The sequence below is a fragment of the Lynx canadensis genome, chromosome D2 (assembly GCF_007474595.2).
Source record: "Lynx canadensis isolate LIC74 chromosome D2, mLynCan4.pri.v2, whole genome shotgun sequence".
Classification (NCBI taxonomy): Eukaryota; Metazoa; Chordata; class Mammalia; order Carnivora; family Felidae; genus Lynx; species Lynx canadensis.
This window is the reverse complement of record NC_044313.2, coordinates 68,380,015-68,400,594: the sequence shown is the minus strand read 5'-3', so window position 1 is coordinate 68,400,594 and position 20,580 is coordinate 68,380,015. Positions and strand designations below refer to the sequence as shown.

The following is a 20,580-nucleotide window of genomic DNA, read 5'->3' as shown; positions in this document are numbered from 1 at the left end:
CCCAGTGAGCGCTCGGCAACGGGAACTGGATTTCTCCAAGTGCAAAAGTACAGTTCTCATCGCTCAGGGTGAAGGTGCGGAGAACCAGGCAAAAACCTGTATAAACAATTTAAGGAGAATGCAAAGTTTGAACGTTGCCATTCCTCTACCCCTTTGGCAAGGCTGCAGGTACTGAGTTTTCAAGATCTGACTCTAGCCCTGGCTCCTCCAACACGGGGACTTGTCTGTTAACAGGCTTATGTGATTAACAAAGTGGAGAGATTTGACACATTGCAGCCCCAAGCATTTAGGACCCAGCATACAATCCTTACACAGCTGAGCATGCCTAGGCCTGAAAGCAGGGGCTTATGGGTCATCATACGCTCGATGGCTTCCCACAGCCCTCAAGCCTAAAGCTCGGTGACTGCAGCAGCATGTTGGTGACAATGGTGCGTGGACCTTGGCCACCTGCTTGCCCACGGGCTATGCCGCGAGGTGCCAAGAGGCCAGCCAAGGGTACACCGAACACTAGTCCAAACAACAAAACCTGCTGCCCCAGAGTCAAAGCTCTTGCACCTAGAATTTAAAATAACTGGGTACCTATGTTCATTACCCAACTTTTGGAAAGGGTGTAGGCTGCACCGGGAGATACGATTTTAGACACTTTTATGTGCCTTAGAGAAGAAATTTTGGTGTGACTCATCAGCTTCATGAACTTGGATGTGCAAATGTCTCTCCAGGTTTGGGAAGTTCTCAGCCACTACTTTAAATAAGCGTTCTCCCCCTCCCTCCTCCCTCCCTCCGTCTGGGACTCCAGTGACGCGTAGATTGTTTCTTAACGGCGTCCTGGAAGTCCCGTAGACTTTCTTCATCCCTTTTCATTCTCCCTTTGCTTCTCTGACTGGGTAATTTCACACCACTTGCCTCCAAGCTCGTGGATTCTGTCTTCTGTTCAGCCCGGTCTGCTATTGAAGCTCTCTACTGAATTCTTTGGTGTAATAATTGTTATTCTCCAGCTCCAAATTTTTTTTTTTTTTTTTTTTTTTTGGTTTTTAGGTTTTCTCTTTGTTGGACTCATTTTGTTCCCGTATTTTCCTGATTTTGTTACCGTTTGCGTCCTCTTGAGCATCTTTAGAACAACTGTTTTGAATTCTTTATCAGGCGACTCATAGATCTCCATTCCTTTGGGGTCAGTTGCTGGAAGTTTATGGTATTCCTCTGGTGGTGTTATGATCCCCCTATTCTTTGTGATCCCCGTTACCTTGTGTAGGCATTTGAGGAAGCAGTCACCTCCTTCCAGACTTTATGGACCGGCTTCAGTAAGGAAAGACCTTCGCCTGCGAGTGGGGGCCCAGCAGCGCAGGGTGCAAGGTGCAAGTGCAAGGGCGTGTGGCAGCTCCAGGTCTGATGCTGCATTGGTTCGGGTTGCATTGCTACGAGGTCCGTAGCATCAAGCGCATGAGCCTCGGCGGACGCCGTGGGGGTGCCGCAGTGGCTTCCAGGGCTGTTTGGATCCTCAGTGCCGCCTCCAGGTTGAGAAGCTAGGGACCAGGGCAGGCAGTAGTGGTGGCCAGGCTAGTGGTGTGCACGCACTTGGCTGTGGAGGCCAGCTGCAGCTGCCCGTGTGGTGGCAGGGGCTGGGGCCGCAGCCAGCAGCAAGGGCTCGGGCCAACTGCGGGCCCATAAGCAAGCAGCTGGGCGTCCCTGGCTGTCGGTGTGCACTTCCACGGTGGTAGGATCGGCCAGTGGTGAGAGGCTGGCAGTCCGCAAACGCACCGCTGGTGGGGCTAGCCACGAGGGTGCGCATGGCAGCGGGAGTCAACTGTGGCCGGGGGGCGGGGGGGGGGTGGGTAGGGGAAGGGATCCGGGCTGGCATCTTGCACTCTTAGCCGCAGAGGCCTGGGCAGGCTGCCAGTGCAGATCCGGGGCTCTGGTGGGGGCACCGGGAAGGAGCAGAGCGGGACTCAGGCATCTGGCCCCGGGGGCAAAAAAGGACGAAATGTGTAGGGGCTCCGTGCAGGTGGGAGGGCTGTTTACTTCTTCAGTGGTGAAAGCCGCTGGGGTCCTCCGGAAGAGCAGGTCACTGGCAACCGTGCTTACTCTTGCAGAGTGCTGCTACTATAGCCCTTGTCCCCCTTCCTCGTTCTTAGCCATGCCCGTAGGTCTCAGTGTTGCTAGCGTCTGGGGGCGGGGGGACCCGAAGTGGGTCCTTTGTGTGGTGCCCCAAAAGGCTGGGGAGTTCTCTCGGTGCTGAGCCAGTGCTGGAGGGACTCCTCCTTGGAGGATGAGATGACAGAGGCAAAATGAAGTTCTTCCTTCCCTTTTTTTGTATTCTCAGGCTGTTTGTCCCACTATGCTGGCGTTTTTCCGTGGACTCCTGAGATCGCTTGGAATGGATTTTGTGGACAGTTGTCTAATGTTGTCTAAGTCGGTCTTTGTTGGGGGACAGAGGCTGGGGACTTCTACCGCACCGTCTCGGTGCTCTCATCTGGAAAGGCGAGCTAGGAGTTATGAAACTCCCTCCCAGACAGAAAGGAATTTAAGCAGGATCGTATGACCACCTTTTGGAGAGTCTGAAAAAGGGTTTCTTGCAGTGGACAGACTGGACATCCAAGTACTTTAGAAAGCCTTGGGGACAGACCTGACTCATCATGTGTCCTTCCCACAAGCACTCCTACGTGCCAGGCAGCGGGCGCACAAATGCAGCGCTGTCCCAGGGAGGTCTTAGCCCAGGAGAGAAGACAAATAAGGATAACATATAGATAAATGAAAGGACAGAAGAAAGGTTACGACAGAGAATGACAGGAGCAGAGCGTGTTTGCAGGTGTCCGGAGGTGGGAGGGGCTTAGAGAAAGCTCCCAGTGGAGAAGTTCTACGCTGCCCCCTATCGGGCAACAGGGCCACAACCTGACTTGGAGAGCCAGTGGGGTGCGTTCCAAGGGAGGGAGAACAGTCCATGCAAAGGCACCGCGGCAATGAGAAAGCAGGGGGCATTCAGAAAAACACGAGTGTCATATAAAAGCACCATTCTCCCCAGGAAATGGGCGTAACATGTACTATGGGGTATGTGATGTAGATTTATGGCCATGGAAACTACTACAATGACTTTTCTGGAAAAGAGAATAATGTGGGAGACTTACTCTGACTTACCAAAACAATTCAATGTAAAATGATTCGAGGGCCCTCCACCCAACATAAAGAAATCAGCATGTCACCTTCATACATTGTTAGCTGGTCCTTAAATATTAAGTGAACACAATTATTTCCATGTTTTGGATATTTTCCATATTTGGGGCTGCAAAATACTCAGGAACTTAGCATTCTGTGTGCTTCACACCAGCTTTCTTTAAAATGAAACACATCGCCCAGAAGTTACAGAAACAAGTAGTCAGAGCAGAGGGTTATCTACACAGAAGTTTAGGGACGATGTCCTCTAACACAAAGAAGTTGACATTATTGCAAGTTTATGGTGTGGCTCAACCCACCTCATAGTTGGCTGGCATAAGTCGAAGTCAAATGCATTCTTCATAATGGGATATGAGCACATTAGGATGATTTCAATGAAGTATTTCTCATGCTACTGCACCAGCAGAGGGGATACTGGAAATACTTAACCAATACGGCAAGGTCACCAACCACTCCGATGCTATGCTGGCCGTGGGGAGCAGGCCCGCTGCCCTGCTGTCCCTGCTGAGGGACAGAGCTTCCGGTACAATCAGCCACATGCTCTGATAATACTGTATGAAAGACGTGCATTTTGCTTTTTCCACACATGGCAGAAAACTTTACGTAAGTGCAAGGTAACAATAAACATAACCACTCTTGGCTTTGTTATCAATATCTTTCGAGAAGTCCCCAATGCTCTGGTGTTATATAAAATCACAAACTCTTTTCAGAGATGCACACTCAACCATTTTTGGGTGAAACGACAGATGCCTTGGGTGTTTCCAAATGCTACAGCATTAAAACGTGGGGCAAAGGTCGATAAAACAAAGGTGATCCCCTGATCACACTGTTCTTTTCCAACAAGCAGTATTTTCTAACCTGAGAGGGCGATGGCCGTCACTTCCTCAGCCACGGGTCTTCCTGAACCTGGTGAGTGTTCTCGGCTAAACCTAAAAGTCTCAAAACAACTCCTTGAAGAATTTCATACAACTGGGAATTAACCAAGCAACGGCTAGCTGGGACAAATTGTGACTGTCCACGGACAGGCAGAATGATTAGTCTTTAAAGAGATTCACTCTACAAGTGGCACAGAAAAAAAATTATGAAAAAATTCACAGGTGTTTTAAAGTCCTTCTAATCCTCTCCTCAAAAAAACAAACAAAAAAACCAAAAAAACCAAAAACAGATAAACTTCACAGAAAATTAAGAACCCCCTACTGGCTTGCAGTGTGAATTGCTAATCTTTTTTTTTTTTTTTTTTTTAACATCAGATTCTTCACTCTGAGTAATATCACTGTTCCTTAAGACTTCAAAGACTCTTTTATAAGTCCCAAAAAATGTTTTTAATAAAAAAAACCATTACAGATTCCCACCCTGGGATGCTCTCATTCTCACTAAATGCTGGGCTTGTAAAATAAACAATTTCAAGTCTAAATGGAGTTTAGAGTATTTTTCGAGGACGACTGAAGAAACGCTTCTCTTGAAATGTGAATTGAGAGCATCCCGAAAATGTAGTGAGTTGTGGAAAGCGTACACATAACATTTACCGGCGTATGATATAACAACACGTATTTGGTTTTCGTCCTTGATTCCCAGCACAGAGCTCCTAAAACCCTTGGAATTTCCACGATGGGGGTGTCTGCTGTTAATCACCAAGTGTCACTTTGGAGCACATTGGAGTTTATGCTAATGAGGTGACTTAGGGTGCGGTCCCGTGAGCCTCAGGATGGGACTGGTCACCAGAAAGACCAAACGATTAGAGGGGCTGGAACTTCCAGGCCCACCACCTCAACTTGGGAAGGGTGGGTGCAGGCTGGAAATTGAACTCTTGAACAACAAGATGTGATGAGGTTCCAGGTTGGGGAACAAGAACACATCCTTGTGCTAGTGGTATCTGAAGTGTGTGTGTGTGTGTGTGTGTGTGTGTGTGTGTGTGTGTGTTGGGGTGGGGCAGACGAAGCCCGTAACCTGCGGGATCTGATGCTATCTCTACGTATAGAATATTGGAACTGAATTGTAGGCCGCCCCCCCCATACCTCTGGAGAATCAGAGAACTGGTTGAGGGCGTTGGAAAACACTCCACTGACCAATATAGTACATTATCTCCCTTCTTCATTTTTCCTGAAAGGCCTTTATTAAGAACCACCATGGTTTGGTTCTCCAGCAACTTTTATTGGTCAAACGATGTGGAATTCTATGCAGTACCTGTGGTTTAATTAATAGGCTCATTTGTAAACCAAGTTAACATCTTATTTTAAAAATTCTTGCTTTTGAATCAAGCGATGTGGCAGAACAGACATGCTCCTATCCCATGCAAAGAGCTGTTCAAAAGTGAGCACCCTGCAGAACTATCATAAATGAGACGCCGAATCGAACATTCTTCCAGCGAGGTCCATGTAGTGGTTCAGTCTGAAAACTTACTTCATTTTCGGACTTTTCAAAACAAAAATATTCCAGGCATCAAAAAAAAAAAAAAAAAAGCAAAATTAAGACGCCTAACACAGATACATACTGATCTTTTTACCCAAGTCACCTCCCAGAGTTTCTAGTGCCACTGTGCTCTGTTGATTAAATCAAACAACCAAAGCAGTAGGCAGCTTCTAACTGAAAGGCAGTGAAATTCACCAATCAGTCTGCAGCGAAAAGTCACAGTGAAAGAACATATATAAGGTGAAGAATGCTTTTTAACCTTTTGGCCTTAAGTAATACTGTATTTCAACTTTAAAGAAAAGTTCTATTATACGTTTTTTGCATCGACATTTTAAAATATTAGAACAAGTCTTTGTAATACAATATATATTACACTTCGATATACCTTATGTGAATTAAAAACATGTCAACTCGATAACCGTAGTAAGGCATTTAAGTATTCAGCAAAAGCTATACAGAAATTTCTTGATGAGTGGTATTCCTTTAATATTAACTTGATTTAGTGGGTTTCCTTAAAATGAACACGAAACAATAAAAGACTTAAAAAAGAGGCAGTGACGTCATACACCGAATCCTAGGAAAAGCACAGTAACGAACAGTGTTTTCCAGCAGGGAGACCAGACAGAGCAGCAAACGGGGAACAGGTGAGCGGCCCCAGTTATACCGTCCGTCGCATTTACCAACAGCCGAAAGTAGAATCGATTTCCTGGTAAGTTTGGGTAAAGGTAACAGAATCCTTAGTGCTGATCACAGTGCCTAAAACACAGCAGGTACTCTGGCTACACTTCCTGAATCGATCTGGACGAAGGTGCTGTAAAATCAACAGAGCGCTGGAAAGCGTCAAGTTCATGGAAAAACTCCATTTTCCATTTTATTTCCGTGTCTGAGTAACTACTGGTCTAGTATTTCAAGTGTGGGTTACGTAAACACTTTGTGGACCGTGGCAAATGGGAAGTAAATAAGCATCTCACTGGCCGTCAATGCCAGAGTCTTCGAATACCGGGCCATCAATATAACCAACTGTGCAATGTAGCTGACAGGATGATCAAAGTACACTCGCCATCGACAGGTTTTAGTTCAGACGATTAAGGAAAATAAAATTTTAGACTGCACTGGGAGCAACGTTCTATCAGATCCTACATCAGATACCATGCCGTGGAGACGTATTGAGTAAGAGTCTATATACAGCACACAGTGAGGATTTAAACCAAAGATGAAAGGGAAAATATGGACCAGAAAATTTTTACATACATGTATACCTCTAACGGTACTGTCCATTTAATGAGATTTATTATATGATTTGCTGTGCCACATCTACTAGCTTGCATATTACCCCAAATTATTCTTCTTCGCAGGAATATCTACTTCTGTATAAAGTAGAAAAAGACGGTGGTAAAAAACTTCTTCCTCAAGCTCCGACAACTGTGCCCCAAATAACACCTGAACACCTAAAAAATATGAAGAACAATTTAGAAATCCGCATAACTATAAATGTGCAGACAAATACAGCTTAAAGTCCCATAGGGACTTGGTGAACAGATCTTCCTACTCCACTTAAACGTCATGTACACCTGTTAGATGATGTTGCAGGTGCATAAAAAAGTCCACTGTGGCAAATGGGAAAAGGGAAGCTTTACAAAGCTACGATCTCTACTTGCAAATTTTATAAAAAAAGCCTATTTTAGCAACAGACACATTTAGACTTCAGTTAACCCAAGAAAGTCTCTGTATTGATACAAAGGCAGAAGAATCTCTATCTCAATTACTCCCATCAACGACCACCCTTCCTTTCTAAGAGCCTAAAGTTTACATTCTTTTAAGCAGAACATCTTTTTTTTTTTTTAATTTGTAGAGTTTAATCTACCATTTCCTATTTGTTTTCTATTTGTCTGATCTGTTCCTTACTCTCCCTTTCCTCTTTCTGCCTTCTTTTTGGTTATTTAGATTAATTATGTGTTTATTTCCTTCTCATTCCTATGTTGGTTAATGAGCCAAAACTCTTCGTCATGTTATTGTAGTGGTTGCTTTAGGACTTTCTTCTTACTAAGATTTTACTTTTTGGGAGCAGTTTGAGGTTCACGACAAAAGCGAGGGGAAAGTTCATAGATTTCCCAGTTTCCCAAATACCCGCTGCCCCTCGTACACGCAGAGCCTCACCCGTGATCAGCATCCCAGACCAGAGTGGAACATTTGTTACCAGGGATGAAGCTGCACTGACACATCGTCATCCCCCCGAGTCCATTATTTACGCTATGGTTAACTCTTGATGCTGTACATTGTATGGGTTTGGACAAATATATAATGAAATGTATCCATCGTTACAGTATCATAGAGAGTATTTTCACTGCCCCAAATATCCTCTAGGCCCTGCCTATTCATCCCCCCCAACCCCAACCCCTGATCTTTTAATTATCTTCATAGTTTTGCCTTTTCCAGAATGTCATCTTGTTGGAAGCATACAGTATATGTAGCCTTTTCATGGTTTGAGAGTTTTTTTTTTTTTTTTTAGCGCTGAATTGTCCATTGCCTGGATGTACCATACTTCAGTGATCCATTTGCTGAAGGACATCTTACTTGTTTCCAAGTTTTGGTAATTATGAATAAAGCTGCTTTAAACATTCACGTGCAGATTTTTGTGTTTTCAACTCCTCTGGGTAAATACCAAGAAGTGAGACTGCCGGATCACATTGTAGGAGAATGTTTAGTCTTGTAAGAGCTGCCGCGCTGTCTTCCAAAGCGGCCGGACCATTTTGCATTCCCGGTAGGGACGTATGACAGTTCCCCTGCTCCACGTCCTCGCTAGCATCGGGTGTTGTGTGCGTCTTTTATTTTGGCCATTCTAGTAAGTATGCTGTGGTGGTACCTCATCGTTGTTTTAATTTGCATTTCCCTGATGACATATGATGTGCAGGATCTTTTCGTATACTCACTGCCACCTATGGTACGTCTTCTTTGGTGAGGCGTCTGCTAAGGTCTTTGGCCCATTTATAAACTGGGTTGTTTTCTGTTAAGTTTTAAGGGTTCTTTGTATTATTTGGATAACAATCCTTAACTAGATGTCTTCCAGAAATATTTTCCCCCCGTCTGTGGCTTGTCTTCTCACTCTCTTGGTGTCTTTCCTAGAGCACAAGTTTTGTAACGGAACCCAGCTTATTGACTGGTTCTTTCGTGGATGGCGCCTTTGGTGCCGTATCTAAAAAGTCATCATTACGTTGAAGATCACCTAGGTTTTTTCCTACGTTATCCTGTAGGAGTTTTATAGGTTTATGTTTTACATTTAGGTTTGTAATCCATTTTGATTTAATCTTTGTGAAAAGGGGGGTAAGGGGTGTGTGTGTGTGTGTGTGTGTGTGTGTGTGGTGTCTGGAGTCTTATTTATTTATTTATCTATCTATCTATCTATCTATTTATTTATTTATTTATTTATTTATCTATCTATCTATTTTTTGCACGTGGCTAGCCACTTGTTCTCGCACCGTCTGTTGAAAGGACCATCTCTGCTCCTTCATCAAAGATCAGCTGACTGTATCGACGTGGGTGTATTTCTGAGCTCTCTGCTCTGGTCCACTGATCTCTTTGTTCATGCTTTCATCAATACCAGACTGTCCGGGCGACCACAGCTGTATAGTGTCTTGAAGTCCAGGATCTACGGCCGTCCAGCTTTGTTCTTCTCCTTCAATACAGTGCTGCCCGTTCTGGGTCTTCTGTCACTCCGTGTCAACTTTAGAATCACTTTGGTTTTTCCTAATACAGATCTTACACGTATTTTGTTAGAATTAGACCCGAGTATTTCCTTTTGTTGAATGCTAATATACACAGTATTGTGTTTTTAATTTCAGACTGCACTTGTTCATTGCTGGTACATAGAGAAGTGATTGAGTTTTGTCTATTAACCTTGTATCTTGCCATATAACCTTGCCGTATAACCGCTTGCGTAGGAGTTTGTGGATTCTTTTGGATTTTCCACATAGATAACCATGTTGTCTGTGGACAGAGACATTAATTTCTTCCTTCCCTATCTGTGTACTTTTTACTTCCTTTTTTGTCTTACTGCATGAGCTAGAACTTCCAGGATGATGCTGAAAAGGAGTGGTGAGCAGAGACATCCTTCCTTGTTTCTTGTTATGAATTGGAAAGCTTCAAGTTTAATGCTGTTAGCAGTTTTCTATAGATACTCTTCCCCACGTTGAGGAAATTCCCCTCTATTCCTAGTTTACTGAGAATTTTCATCATGAATGGGTGTCGGATTTTGTCAAATGATTTTTCTCTTGATGTGATCGGGTGATTTTTCTTCTTTAGCCCACGGATGTGATGGATTACATTAACCGATTTTGGAATGTTGAACCAGCCTGGCATACCTGGGATAAATCCCACTTGGAAGTGGCATAGAATTCTTTTTTGTACAGTGTTGGCTTTGATTTGCTAAAATTTTATTGAGGATTTTTGCATCTATATTCATGAGAGATACTGGTCTGTAGTTTTCTTGTCATGTCTTTGTCTGGTTTTGGAATTAGGGTAACGCTGGTCTCGTAGAACGAGTAGCAAGTATCCCATCTGCTTCTGTCCTGTGGAAGAGATTGTAGAGAAATGGTGTAATTTCTTCCTTAAATGGTAGAACTCACCAGTGAACCCATCTGGGCCGGGTGCTTTCTGTTTTCGAAGATTATTAATCATTGGTTCAGTTTCTTTAATAGATGTAGACTTAGTCAAATTGTCTATTTTTTTCTTGGGTTTTGGCAAATAGGTCAAGGAATTGGTCTGTTTCATCTGTATTATCAAACTTGTGCGCATAGTGTTCTTTTACTATCCTTTTCATGTCCATAGGATCTGCAGTGATTCCCCTCTTTCATCTCTGATATTAGTATTATGTCTCTCTTTTTTCTTAATTAGCCTGGCTAACAAGGTTATTGATTGTATTGATCTTTTTCAATAAATCAGCTTTGATTTTGTTCATTTTTCTCCATTGATTTCTTGGTTTTGATCTCCTTGATTTCTGCTCTAGTTCTTATTATTTCTTCTGCCTACTTTGAATTTAATTTGCTCTTCTTTTTCCAGTTTCTGATGGTGGACACTTAGATGACTGATTTTGAGATCTTTCTTCTTTTCTAATTATGCATTCAATGCTATAAATTTCCCTCTAACAATGCTTACACCACATTCCACATTTTGATAAGCAGTGTTTTGATTTTCATTTAATTCCAAATGTGTTTAAGTTCCTCTTGAGATTTCTTCCTTGACCCACGAGTTATTTAAAACTGTGTTAACCTCCACAGATTTTGGATTTTCCAGTTATCTCTCTGTTATTGATTTCTAGTTCAATTCCATTGCGGTCTAAGAGAAGACACTGTGTAATTTCTATTCTTTTAAATTTGTTAAGGTGTGTTTTATAGCTCCGAATGTTGTCTATCTTGGTGAATGTTCCATGTGAGCTTGAGAAGAATGTTTCAACGCTGTTGTTGAAAATACCTAATTTTAATTATACAATCACCTCTCCATTTCAACGTAGCTGCAAAAAGCGACAGCAACCTTTACAGCTAAGCATGTATAGAACGCCCAAGTAACGAAGAGTACAAGGTTGTGTCAGCAAAGATGCTGCGATGTGAGCACCTACCTGTGCACTCCCGTGCTGCTTTTAACAACCACACTCCTGAGCACTTGGGGCCTGTGCGCGACGTGGTGACCTCAGCTGTCTCAAGGCAGCATCTCCGTACTGAATACCAGAGCCCATTCTTTCTGGGTCCAGCTCACCTGAGGACCAAGCAAGTCTTCTTTAAAAGAAGTTTTTATGTTTCTGTGGTGCCCCAAATATATTCAGTGAAAAAAGCAAAGTGCAGAACACTGTGTGTAAACAGTGTTTTGAGGGGGGTCTGGGTGGCTCAGTCAGTTGACCACCTTACTCTTGATTTTGGCTCCAGTCATGATCTCACGGTTTATGAGTTTGAGCCCTGCACCGGGCTCTGCACTGACAGTGTGAAGCCTGCTTGGGATTCTCACTCCCTCTCTCCCTGTCCCTCCACCATTCACACTCTCTCAAAATAAATAAATAAACATTAAAAAAAAAAACCCAATGTTTTGAATAAAGGAGTAAAACCACATACACATTTTCTTGCATGGGCATAAAAATACCTTTGGAAGGATATATCAAGAAGTGATAATAACGGCTGGCTTTAAGAAGGAGTTTTAGGGGCGCTTGGGTGGCTCAGTCGGTTAAGCGGCCGACTTTGGCTCAGGTCATGATCTTACGGTCCATGAGCTCGAGCCCCGCGTCGGGCTCTGTGCTGATGGCTCAGAGCCTGGAGCCTGTTTCAGATTCTGTGTCTCCCTCTCTCTGACCCTCCCCATTCATGCTTTGTCTCTCTCTGTCTCAAAAATAAATAAACGTTAAAAAAAAAAAAAAAAGAAGGAGTTTTAGATGGCTAGGAGCCGCGAGAGGGGTGTGGAGGGAGACTTTCACTGTATCCTCTTTTGTATTTTTTGAATTTGGAATTATGTGAATGTAGTATGTACACAAAACTAAATTAATTTCAAATTAAACTACAAGGAGACCACTGCCTACTTACCAGAATGGTACGAACCCAAGTGTGGCAATATCGCCCGTGGGTGTGGCTTTAGTGCAATAAGCACTTCTATTCATTCTAGTGGGGCTCCATTCCTCATATATAGCAGGAATGTGATAGCCTCGACCTAATATCCAAATGCTTAGGTTCTTTGACCTGGCAATTCCACTCCTGGGAACTTATCCTACACACACACTCCACACATGCGAAACGAGAATATAAAAGGTTATTTACTGCAGTATTATCTGTGACAGCAAGATGTTGGCAATAATCCAAATGTCCAAAGTAGACTGGTTAAATAAATTATGGCAACACAGACAACTGAATATTACATGTGCACACAAAATACGTACATGTGTACCTTAGCATATGTATGTATAGGGAAGTCTCTGTACGTTGATTTGTAATCATCCGTAGATCTAGTAAGTACAAAAAGCAAGATGCGGCAGAATTTATAGTATGCTAAATTTTGTGTAAAAAAAGAAAAAAAAAGAGGAAATGATGGCTTTTGAACCATATTTAAAAAATACTGCTGAAAAATTTTAACTAATATCTTTATATTCTTTCACCTAGACATAATTATGATTTTGAGGATCTCAGAAGAAATAGACCTTGAAAGTTTTATATGAGTCAACTTATGTGTACTATATTCATGGATGCAGTATTAAGGTGGCAAGGTAATTAAATAAAACCTCAGGCTGAGCTTGGCAATACTCAACACCAAGTCAATTTTAATAACAACGTATGTTATAGAGTCTTTAAAAGTAACAGTTTTTGTGCCAAATTTCGTAAAGAAAAAATATTCTGTTTTCAGATCAAGAAAATCCAGAAGGATGAAGTGTCCCTCTCTTGTATCTGGGCCCTCGACCCTCTCTCCCACTACCTCACCCAGTGCCCTACTTTCTCTGTCATGCCCTCTCCCTACCTCCTCTCCTTTACTTTCTACCTCATTTTCTCTCTCGGCACTTAGAAATGCTAAAATGTCTTCCATCACCGAAACCTCTTTACTCCTTTGTACCCTGCCATACCAGTACCTTCTTCCTCAAGAGAGGAATCAAAACTCACTCTGCTTTCTCACTTCCTCTTTGTTCCTCGTTTGCTGTCTTCTATTTTCATAATTTTGCTGGAGCTGTTCTTGATGAAGATGATCAGTGACTTCCTATTACCCACGCCTGTGGCTATTTCTTAGCTTAGTTCTTAGCTTATCAGACTGGTCTCCATCTCACTCGATCGCGAACAAGTCTTTGACTCGCTTAGTGTTTGGGCTGAAATGATACCCACTTTCCCCTGGTTCTTTCCAGACACCTCTGACCATTTCCTTCTCTTTTGTAGGTTCCTCCTCTTCTCTCTCGGTCTCCAAGGCTCTGCTTTTGATCATTGCTTTTCTCACTCTCAACTGCTCTCGGATGATCACGTTCCTTCCGTAGTTTCGACTACTCCAGCGTACTGATGACTCCCAAATGGATACCGCCAGCCCAGACCTCTCCCCAGAGCTTGTAACTGCACGTGCTTGTTGTGCCAGTGGCACTGCAAAGGGAACCCATCTGAAACGGACTCCCCTTCATTCCCTTGAGCCCGCTTATCCTCTGGCTTAATGACATCTCTTTACCGAGTTACCCAAGTGTGACATCTAGTTATCCTTGGCTCCTCATGCCTTCCTGACCCCACCGCCTCACCGCCCCCCTCACCCCAAAACCAACTGCCCTACTATTTAGCGTTGGAGTCACATGACGCTGCTACCAAAATATTTCTTAGATTCATCTATATCTCCTAATCTTTACTTCCACATCCTCCTTAAAGCTTTAATCAGTCATATTTTACTTGGATTACTCAAAAATGCCTTAATTGCTCTCCTGGTCTCTAGTCCTGTTCTTTCACTCCGTCCTCGACGTGGCCGCCTACATGCATGATGTATCTCAGGTCCCGACCTGACCTTAACACTCACTGCTCCCATCCCTGAATAGCTTCCCATCCCGTACAGCCGTGGTTCTCAATCCTGGAGGAGTGCTAGAGTCAATCACATACGAGGGCTTTTAGAAATGCTGATGCCCAGACTATGCCTCGGCCCAATTAATCAGCATCTCAAGAGGTGGGGCCTGGGATCTGAATTTTCGTGTCCCAGGTGACTCTAGTGGACAGCCAGAGGTGAGACTCAGTAACCCACAGGACAAAGTTCCATATCCTTGATGAGAATCACTGGCCTGGCGGGTGCCTCTCTCCAACCTTCTCCTCTGCCACCCCCCCACTGTAGTCTCTCTGTTCTAGTGATTTCAACTTTGCGGTCATTTTCTGCCAGTCTCAACTCCTGCTGTCCTTTCTGCTGGACTACCCTCCTCTCCACTCCCTAGGCAGGCTCATTCCTACATTTTGAAAGACTGGGCTCGGTTATCACCTCCTCTTGGAGGGACACCACCTCCGTGACCTGGCTGGGCAGGTTCCCCTTCTCTGTGCGACCCCAGGATTCTATGCGCCTCCCAATTATTGTATCCTCCACACCGTATTGTAATGATCTTTTGATGTGTCTCATGAAAGACAGTTTCTTGAGGGCAAGGGTTGTGATTAATTCGTTTTTGTATCCTAGCACCTGACAAAGAACCAACCTTTGGATATTTGAGTGAATCAATTAAAAAGTGAACGTCTACATATAATTTCGGTATCTTAATAAAACTCAACTTTAATAATGACAACTACATACTATTTTGTCGGCTGCCTAAACTAGGGTTATTTTATTTTTTTATGTTTTTTTTTTAAAAACTGTTTATTTTTGAGAGAGAGAAAGAGAGAGAGTGTGTGCAAGCGGGCGAGGAGAGGGAGACAGAGGATCTGAAGCAGGCTCTGCACCGAGAGCAGAGAACGCAAGCAGGGCTCGAATTCGCGAACCGTGAGACCATGACTTGAGCCAAAGTCGGACACTCAACTGGCAGAGCCACCCTGGAGCCCCAGGTTATTTTAAACTCATTTTTACTGAAGTGACAAATACAACAAAATAACGAGACACGTTACTACCGAAGCATGCTCAGTTAGCTTCAGAAATAAACTATCCATGAGGTACAAGCTGCAAGTACCAACATCGTGCATGTACCCATAACTTCCTTAACCTCACGCAGGCGGTCCACCATCACGCCACATGACCGTGGCCCAGCAGGGCTAGTAAGCTGTTGTCAGAGAGCGAACAGAGCTCCGATCTTCCTCCTCGAAGCGATGGATCCCAAAAAGGCCAGGGTTCTGAAAGCCAACACCCACTGAAGCCCCGACTGCCCCATCCTCTGTCACCAGTGGGCCATGGAAGCCACTATGAACAAGGGTGGGGTTTCACCTCAGCCATGTGCACAACGCCTTCAAAACCATAAGCGGCAATTTTAGGTTGGTGGATGTAGAGAGAATACTCCTGGACTAAATCACTCCTGGAAAACTAAAAGGTGATACTACCGGGCTAGACAGTAAAATATGCTGAAGAAAAGTTTATTGATGCAAAACTTCTTACCTGATTCAATTTTGTTAAGTATTTTTCTTGCACATTGTACAAAGGCCTCTTCCACGTTCTCCCCCGTTAGTGCACTTGTTTCCAAGAACATCAGCTCTAAAAGTGACATCAAACAAAACACGAAGCCATGTTTAGAGGACGATCACAATTCAATAACGGACAGCCTGTTCAGAATTCTCTTCGAACGGCAGGCAAAAAAGCAATTTATTACTTACGAACCACATATTTCTGCAAATAAAATCAGTAAATGTAAATACGGCTTTTTAAATGTCAGAAGACATCTACGCTTTCCTGAAAAGCGGAAGACACCTTGTGCTAGCACTTAAGTCTACTGGAGAGACCGTGCGAGCTCCAGCGTTTGGTAAGGAAGCAGGCTGCTAGAAAGGGCCCAGCTGTCGACACGAGATGGAGATCCTCCAAATAGTCTTCATGTCACCATGGATACAACCGAAAGGTTTTTCATTTTGGAGGGGACTACACGGCAGCTTGTCATTCTGACGGCGAAGAGGCCTTCTATGAATTAACACTCTTCGTATCCACCAGGGCGCTTACTACCCCAGTGGGGAGGCGGGCTCGCCTTGCTTCTGTATTTCTAAATGGTTTCTTTCCAAACTCACGATGGCTTAGGTTCTTCTCCCATGCTTATTTTCTTAGCACAACGCCAGTCAATCTGTAAGAGTATAATTTGGTAGCCCTAGACTCCAAGGGACAATTGGCGCTAGGATATTTTAGTCCTTGGCTGGTTCTAAAAATTATTTAAAATGTCTAAATTCTGATCGTTTTGTGATCTATAAGCAACCATTAATTTTATGTGTCGTTCTCTGGTGTTCTGTATGGAAAATCATAGAGGTTTCAAAGGCATCTAGAACCAAATGACTTTAATTTAATGTAACTAAAATAGAGCCAATAAGCCTAGTATCTCTTCCACTGCTTCCTCTTCTATTTAGATCTAACATTTTACCAACTTAGCTCCAAATTACATTGGGGGGGGGGGGAAGGACAGGACACCACCTGATTAAGGCCTTTAAAAATTATTAGTATAAATTTCACTTTAGACCAAAGCCTGGGCTGTTCAAAGACCTTGGACTGAAAGGTCATTACACAGTATTAGCACATTTGCTTTTATCCTCATGGTAACCTGGCGGACAGAATACAGTGAAAATAGGTTAAGTCTAAATTTACTAAAAACAACAGGAGGTCTCACATTTCTTAAGTACGGCTTAATCGTAAAATTTCAGTAGATACGGTAAACCCAAAGCAATGTTGTTATCCCCAGATCCGCCCATTTGAAAAGCGGTAGTATTAAGTAAAAGGTCACTTGCCATTTTCTTGAGCAAATCTGGAGGCTTCTAAGAAAGTAACTTCACGATCTGCATCCAGGTCCTTCTTGTTCCCACAGAGGATGATCACAATGTTCTGACTCGCTAGCATTCTGGCATCTGTTAACCAATTAGTAAGCGCATTGTAGGTTTCTCGGCTGCATAATATAAGATTGTGAAAATAATACATGTTTTTTATAAAACTAGCAACTCTTTCCAATCATTCACACTACTCACACTGCTTTTAAACACGTCAGGGCAATGTCAACAACCTTTAAGGTTACTCAGGTAACCTGAATGCTCAATTACACACCACGCCATAGGGTTTGTTTTTCTTCCAGAAAAATGGCGACAGCAAGTCAGATATTTTGCTATTTGTTTTTGCCCAATCGGTGCAAAAGGAAACAGAAGTTCCTTTATTCATTTTGCTAATATTTATCGAGCTCTTAGCTCTAGGCTCAGTTGTGTGCAACGTGGGGAAGCAAGTTCTAACAGGTAGCTGCTATCATGTAGCAGGTCTGTGCGGCATGCTCGTACTTTGTAGGAGTTTATCACATTCTTTATAAAGACTCTGTGCATAGGGGCGCCTGGGTGGCGCAGTCGGTTAAGCGTCCGACTTCAGCCAGGTCACGATCTCGTGGTCCGTGAGTTCGAGCCCCGCGTCGGGCTCTGGGCTGATGGCTCGGAGCCTGGAGCCTGTTTCCGATTCTGTGTCTCCCTCTCTCTCTGCCCCTCCCCCGTTCATGCTCTGTCTCTCTCTGTCCCAAAAATAAATAAAAAACGTTGAAAAAAAAAAAAATTAAAAAAAAAAAAAAAAAGACTCTGTGCATAAACTCTACCTCCCTTTTCCATGAGAAGCCTGAGGCCCGGAGAGATTAATTAAGTTGCCCAAAGTCACACAAGCAGCCAGTGGCGGAGCCAGGACTTGACTGGGTCCGTCGGGCTCCAGGACCAGCTCTGCCATCTGCCGTCTTCTGTCCTGATACATTCAGGGACACATCTGCCCTGCGGGCAGATTACTTAGCCTGATGACTTTGCAGTTGGCAAGCTGAGCCTTTCACTGCCTGAGCAAGGGCGGCAGGGCCGGGCCAGGAGCTGCCACCTCATTGCCAGTGTGCCTCCTTCCGCACACACAGACTGGGTGTCACAGCAGCAAGGTGACACTCTTTGGCCAAGTTCCTACCGGAAAGAGCTGCCAGATGATAGGGTACAGATGACATTTTTAAGGTGGTGCCGGCACACACTGAGATCAGTGCTGTCTGATGGGACTTCTGCAAGGACAAGACTGTTCTATAATCCGTACTGTCCAATTCAGCAGCCACCGGTCCCGTGAGGCTACTGAGCCCTCGAGATGGGGCAAGTGAGACCAAGGAACCAGATTTCGAATTTAATTTGTGATACGTGGGTGACAGTGCACTCGGATCCTTATGATGTGCCAAGAGCCTTAACACCAACCGATTCAACCAGCTGCAAACCTCCCAAGTCTTACGCAATTATCAGCGCTCCCTGTAACGGACCAGGACATTGAAGTCCAGACGCTACGGCACCCTCCCCGAGGACCACCCAGCTAGCCGCCCAGAGCTGCATGCGAACCCGGGCGGTCAGAGCCCAGAGCCTGGGCCCTCACCTTTCGTCGACATCGATGACTTCTAATAATTTACCACACCGAAACGTTCACTTTGGGAACCTTGAGGAATGTGTCAAAGCATCAAGCTAAGAAACATAATGAACCGCTGGGGATGCTTTATCTAAAACCTCACTGCTGCATTTCCTTACGTGGCAAAGGGGCGGCAGCGGCTGGCTCAGACACCTCTAAAGCCCCGGATGAAGGGGCCGAGGGGATTCCAGAATCCCAGGCACAAAGCACACACTGCACGCAGGTGCGCTTTGGCAAGACCAGGCTCCGGGGAGCAGGGCTGCCTCTTCCACCGGGGGTGGGGGTTGGGGGGGGGTCACGTTACCTGGTGATGTCGTAGACGAGGAGTGCTCCCGCGGCACCTCTGTAATAACTTCTCGTCACAGACCTGAAAGAGTTACACTGCTCTTACTTCCGGCCAATCAAGATCCTCTCCCACTGAACACTGTCACCTATTTTTGCTTTGCAGACCACCACGCAGGGACAGGTGTTGCATTAAAACAGAAATGATGCAGACATCTGAGCGAGCGAACGGGGGGCTCGTCTGAAATCACGTCACGGAAACGCTGGGGAGGTGGGGGGACGTGCGGCTGAGACAACTCTCCCCCAGCACCCAAGATCGGCTCTGAACTTACAAGGAGGGGCAAAGCATCTTAGGGAGCCATCAGAACCCCTAGGCGGGCGCTCAGCACCCAGCACTCCTGCCCTGCTTCCTCTGGGGAGTTTCAGGCCTTCTCCGTGGCCCTGTGTAGCTGCCCCCCTTTTCCCGGGAAAAGGGAAGTCCTCGGGTGGGAAGCCACTGCCCCCACCGCCCCCGTACTCACCTTCTTTTCCCCTCCCCACTCCTAACAAGGAAAGGCCGCTTCGCCTATGCCAACTGAGTGCCTCTGACACATCTTATCCGTTCTCACGGTCCTCAGGATTATTTTCTCTCAGTAACACGCTTTCTCCCCAGTAGTATCAGTCTCTCCTTCTCTGTTAGATTCCACCCCCCATCAGCAACATAAAATGTGCTCCGCTACGTCCCATCTCGAACAGCAAGACGTGCGGCACAGTCCTTTCGGCTACCGTCCCGCTGTTTGTTCCTCTCTGCGCCCCAATTCCTCCAAAGCAGTTGTCCCCAGCAGCTGTTTCCTTCTCTTCACCACTGCTCTGGCGTCCGTGTCCGCTCCTCCGCGTCTCCGAGTCCGGCGGCATTTCTGGGTCCTCATCCCTCCACCCCGCCTCACCCCTCCCTGAACCAGCCGCCCCCCTCTCCTCCCTCACTGGCCGCTTCTCCTCCTCCAGCTCGGGGTCACACTCTCGCGAGCCAGCCTGCCCTGTTTGTCCCAGAGTTCCTCGGAGCTGGGGCTCAGTCCCGGGTTCTCTCTTCTAGTCACACCTTGACCCGAGAGTAATCTGCGGCTCGGGCTACTTCTGGAAGATCCGGCCGCTGCCCCAACGCCCCCTCGTGACTGCCTAATGAACATGTCACACTTAACATTTACAAGACAGGACGTCTTGGCTCCTACCCGCCACGTCCATTCTGGTTTGGGGGGTGGGGAACGCCACCGCCCCTCTGTTTATCAGCCAGAAAACTCTGCTTTTATCCTCAACCTTCTCCACACTGGACCCACCAGTCAGGTCTTGGCTCACTAACTGACGTCTCCTGTGTTGTCCATGTTCTTCCAGCTTCACCAGGGCCATCCTAACCCAAACCACCGGTCTCCGCCTGGATCCCTGCAGTCACCCACTACCACGCGTGTCCCCACTGCCACTTGTGTCCCCTGGTCCATTTTCCTGAGCAACCAAATTCCTCGTCAACACCTACAAGGCTTCCTGTGCTCAGACGCTGGAAATGGACCTCAAGGGCCAACGGTCGATGATTGAATCAACCGTGTTCACCTACCGACACCTCCGTAAGAACCCCTGAATGATAGGGTTCAGAGAGCTTCTGAGTTCATGATCACAGGGGCAGAGAGGGCAGAGCACCCGGAGAGGGCCTGGGAGCTCAGCACCCAATTGCCACAA

The 20,580-nt window shown here is 45.3% G+C and overlaps 1 protein-coding gene across 1 annotated transcript in view; it reads right to left on the bottom strand.

Moving 5' to 3' along the window:
• Positions 1-5,295: 5,295 nt before the first annotated feature.
• Positions 5,296-20,580, bottom strand: part of RAB4A (RAB4A, member RAS oncogene family) — a 46,293-nt gene continuing 31,008 nt past the window's right edge. Inside the window, exons 4-8 of the mRNA XM_030334194.1 lie at positions 18,896-18,958; positions 16,938-17,092; positions 15,616-15,711; positions 11,186-11,322; positions 5,296-7,022 (exon numbers count right to left, since the gene is read on the bottom strand). Coding sequence (XP_030190054.1) covers positions 11,207-11,322; positions 15,616-15,711; positions 16,938-17,092; positions 18,896-18,958 — 430 coding nt within the window. The 3' untranslated portion in view covers positions 5,296-7,022; positions 11,186-11,206. The remainder of the gene's footprint in view (positions 7,023-11,185; positions 11,323-15,615; positions 15,712-16,937; positions 17,093-18,895; positions 18,959-20,580) is intronic.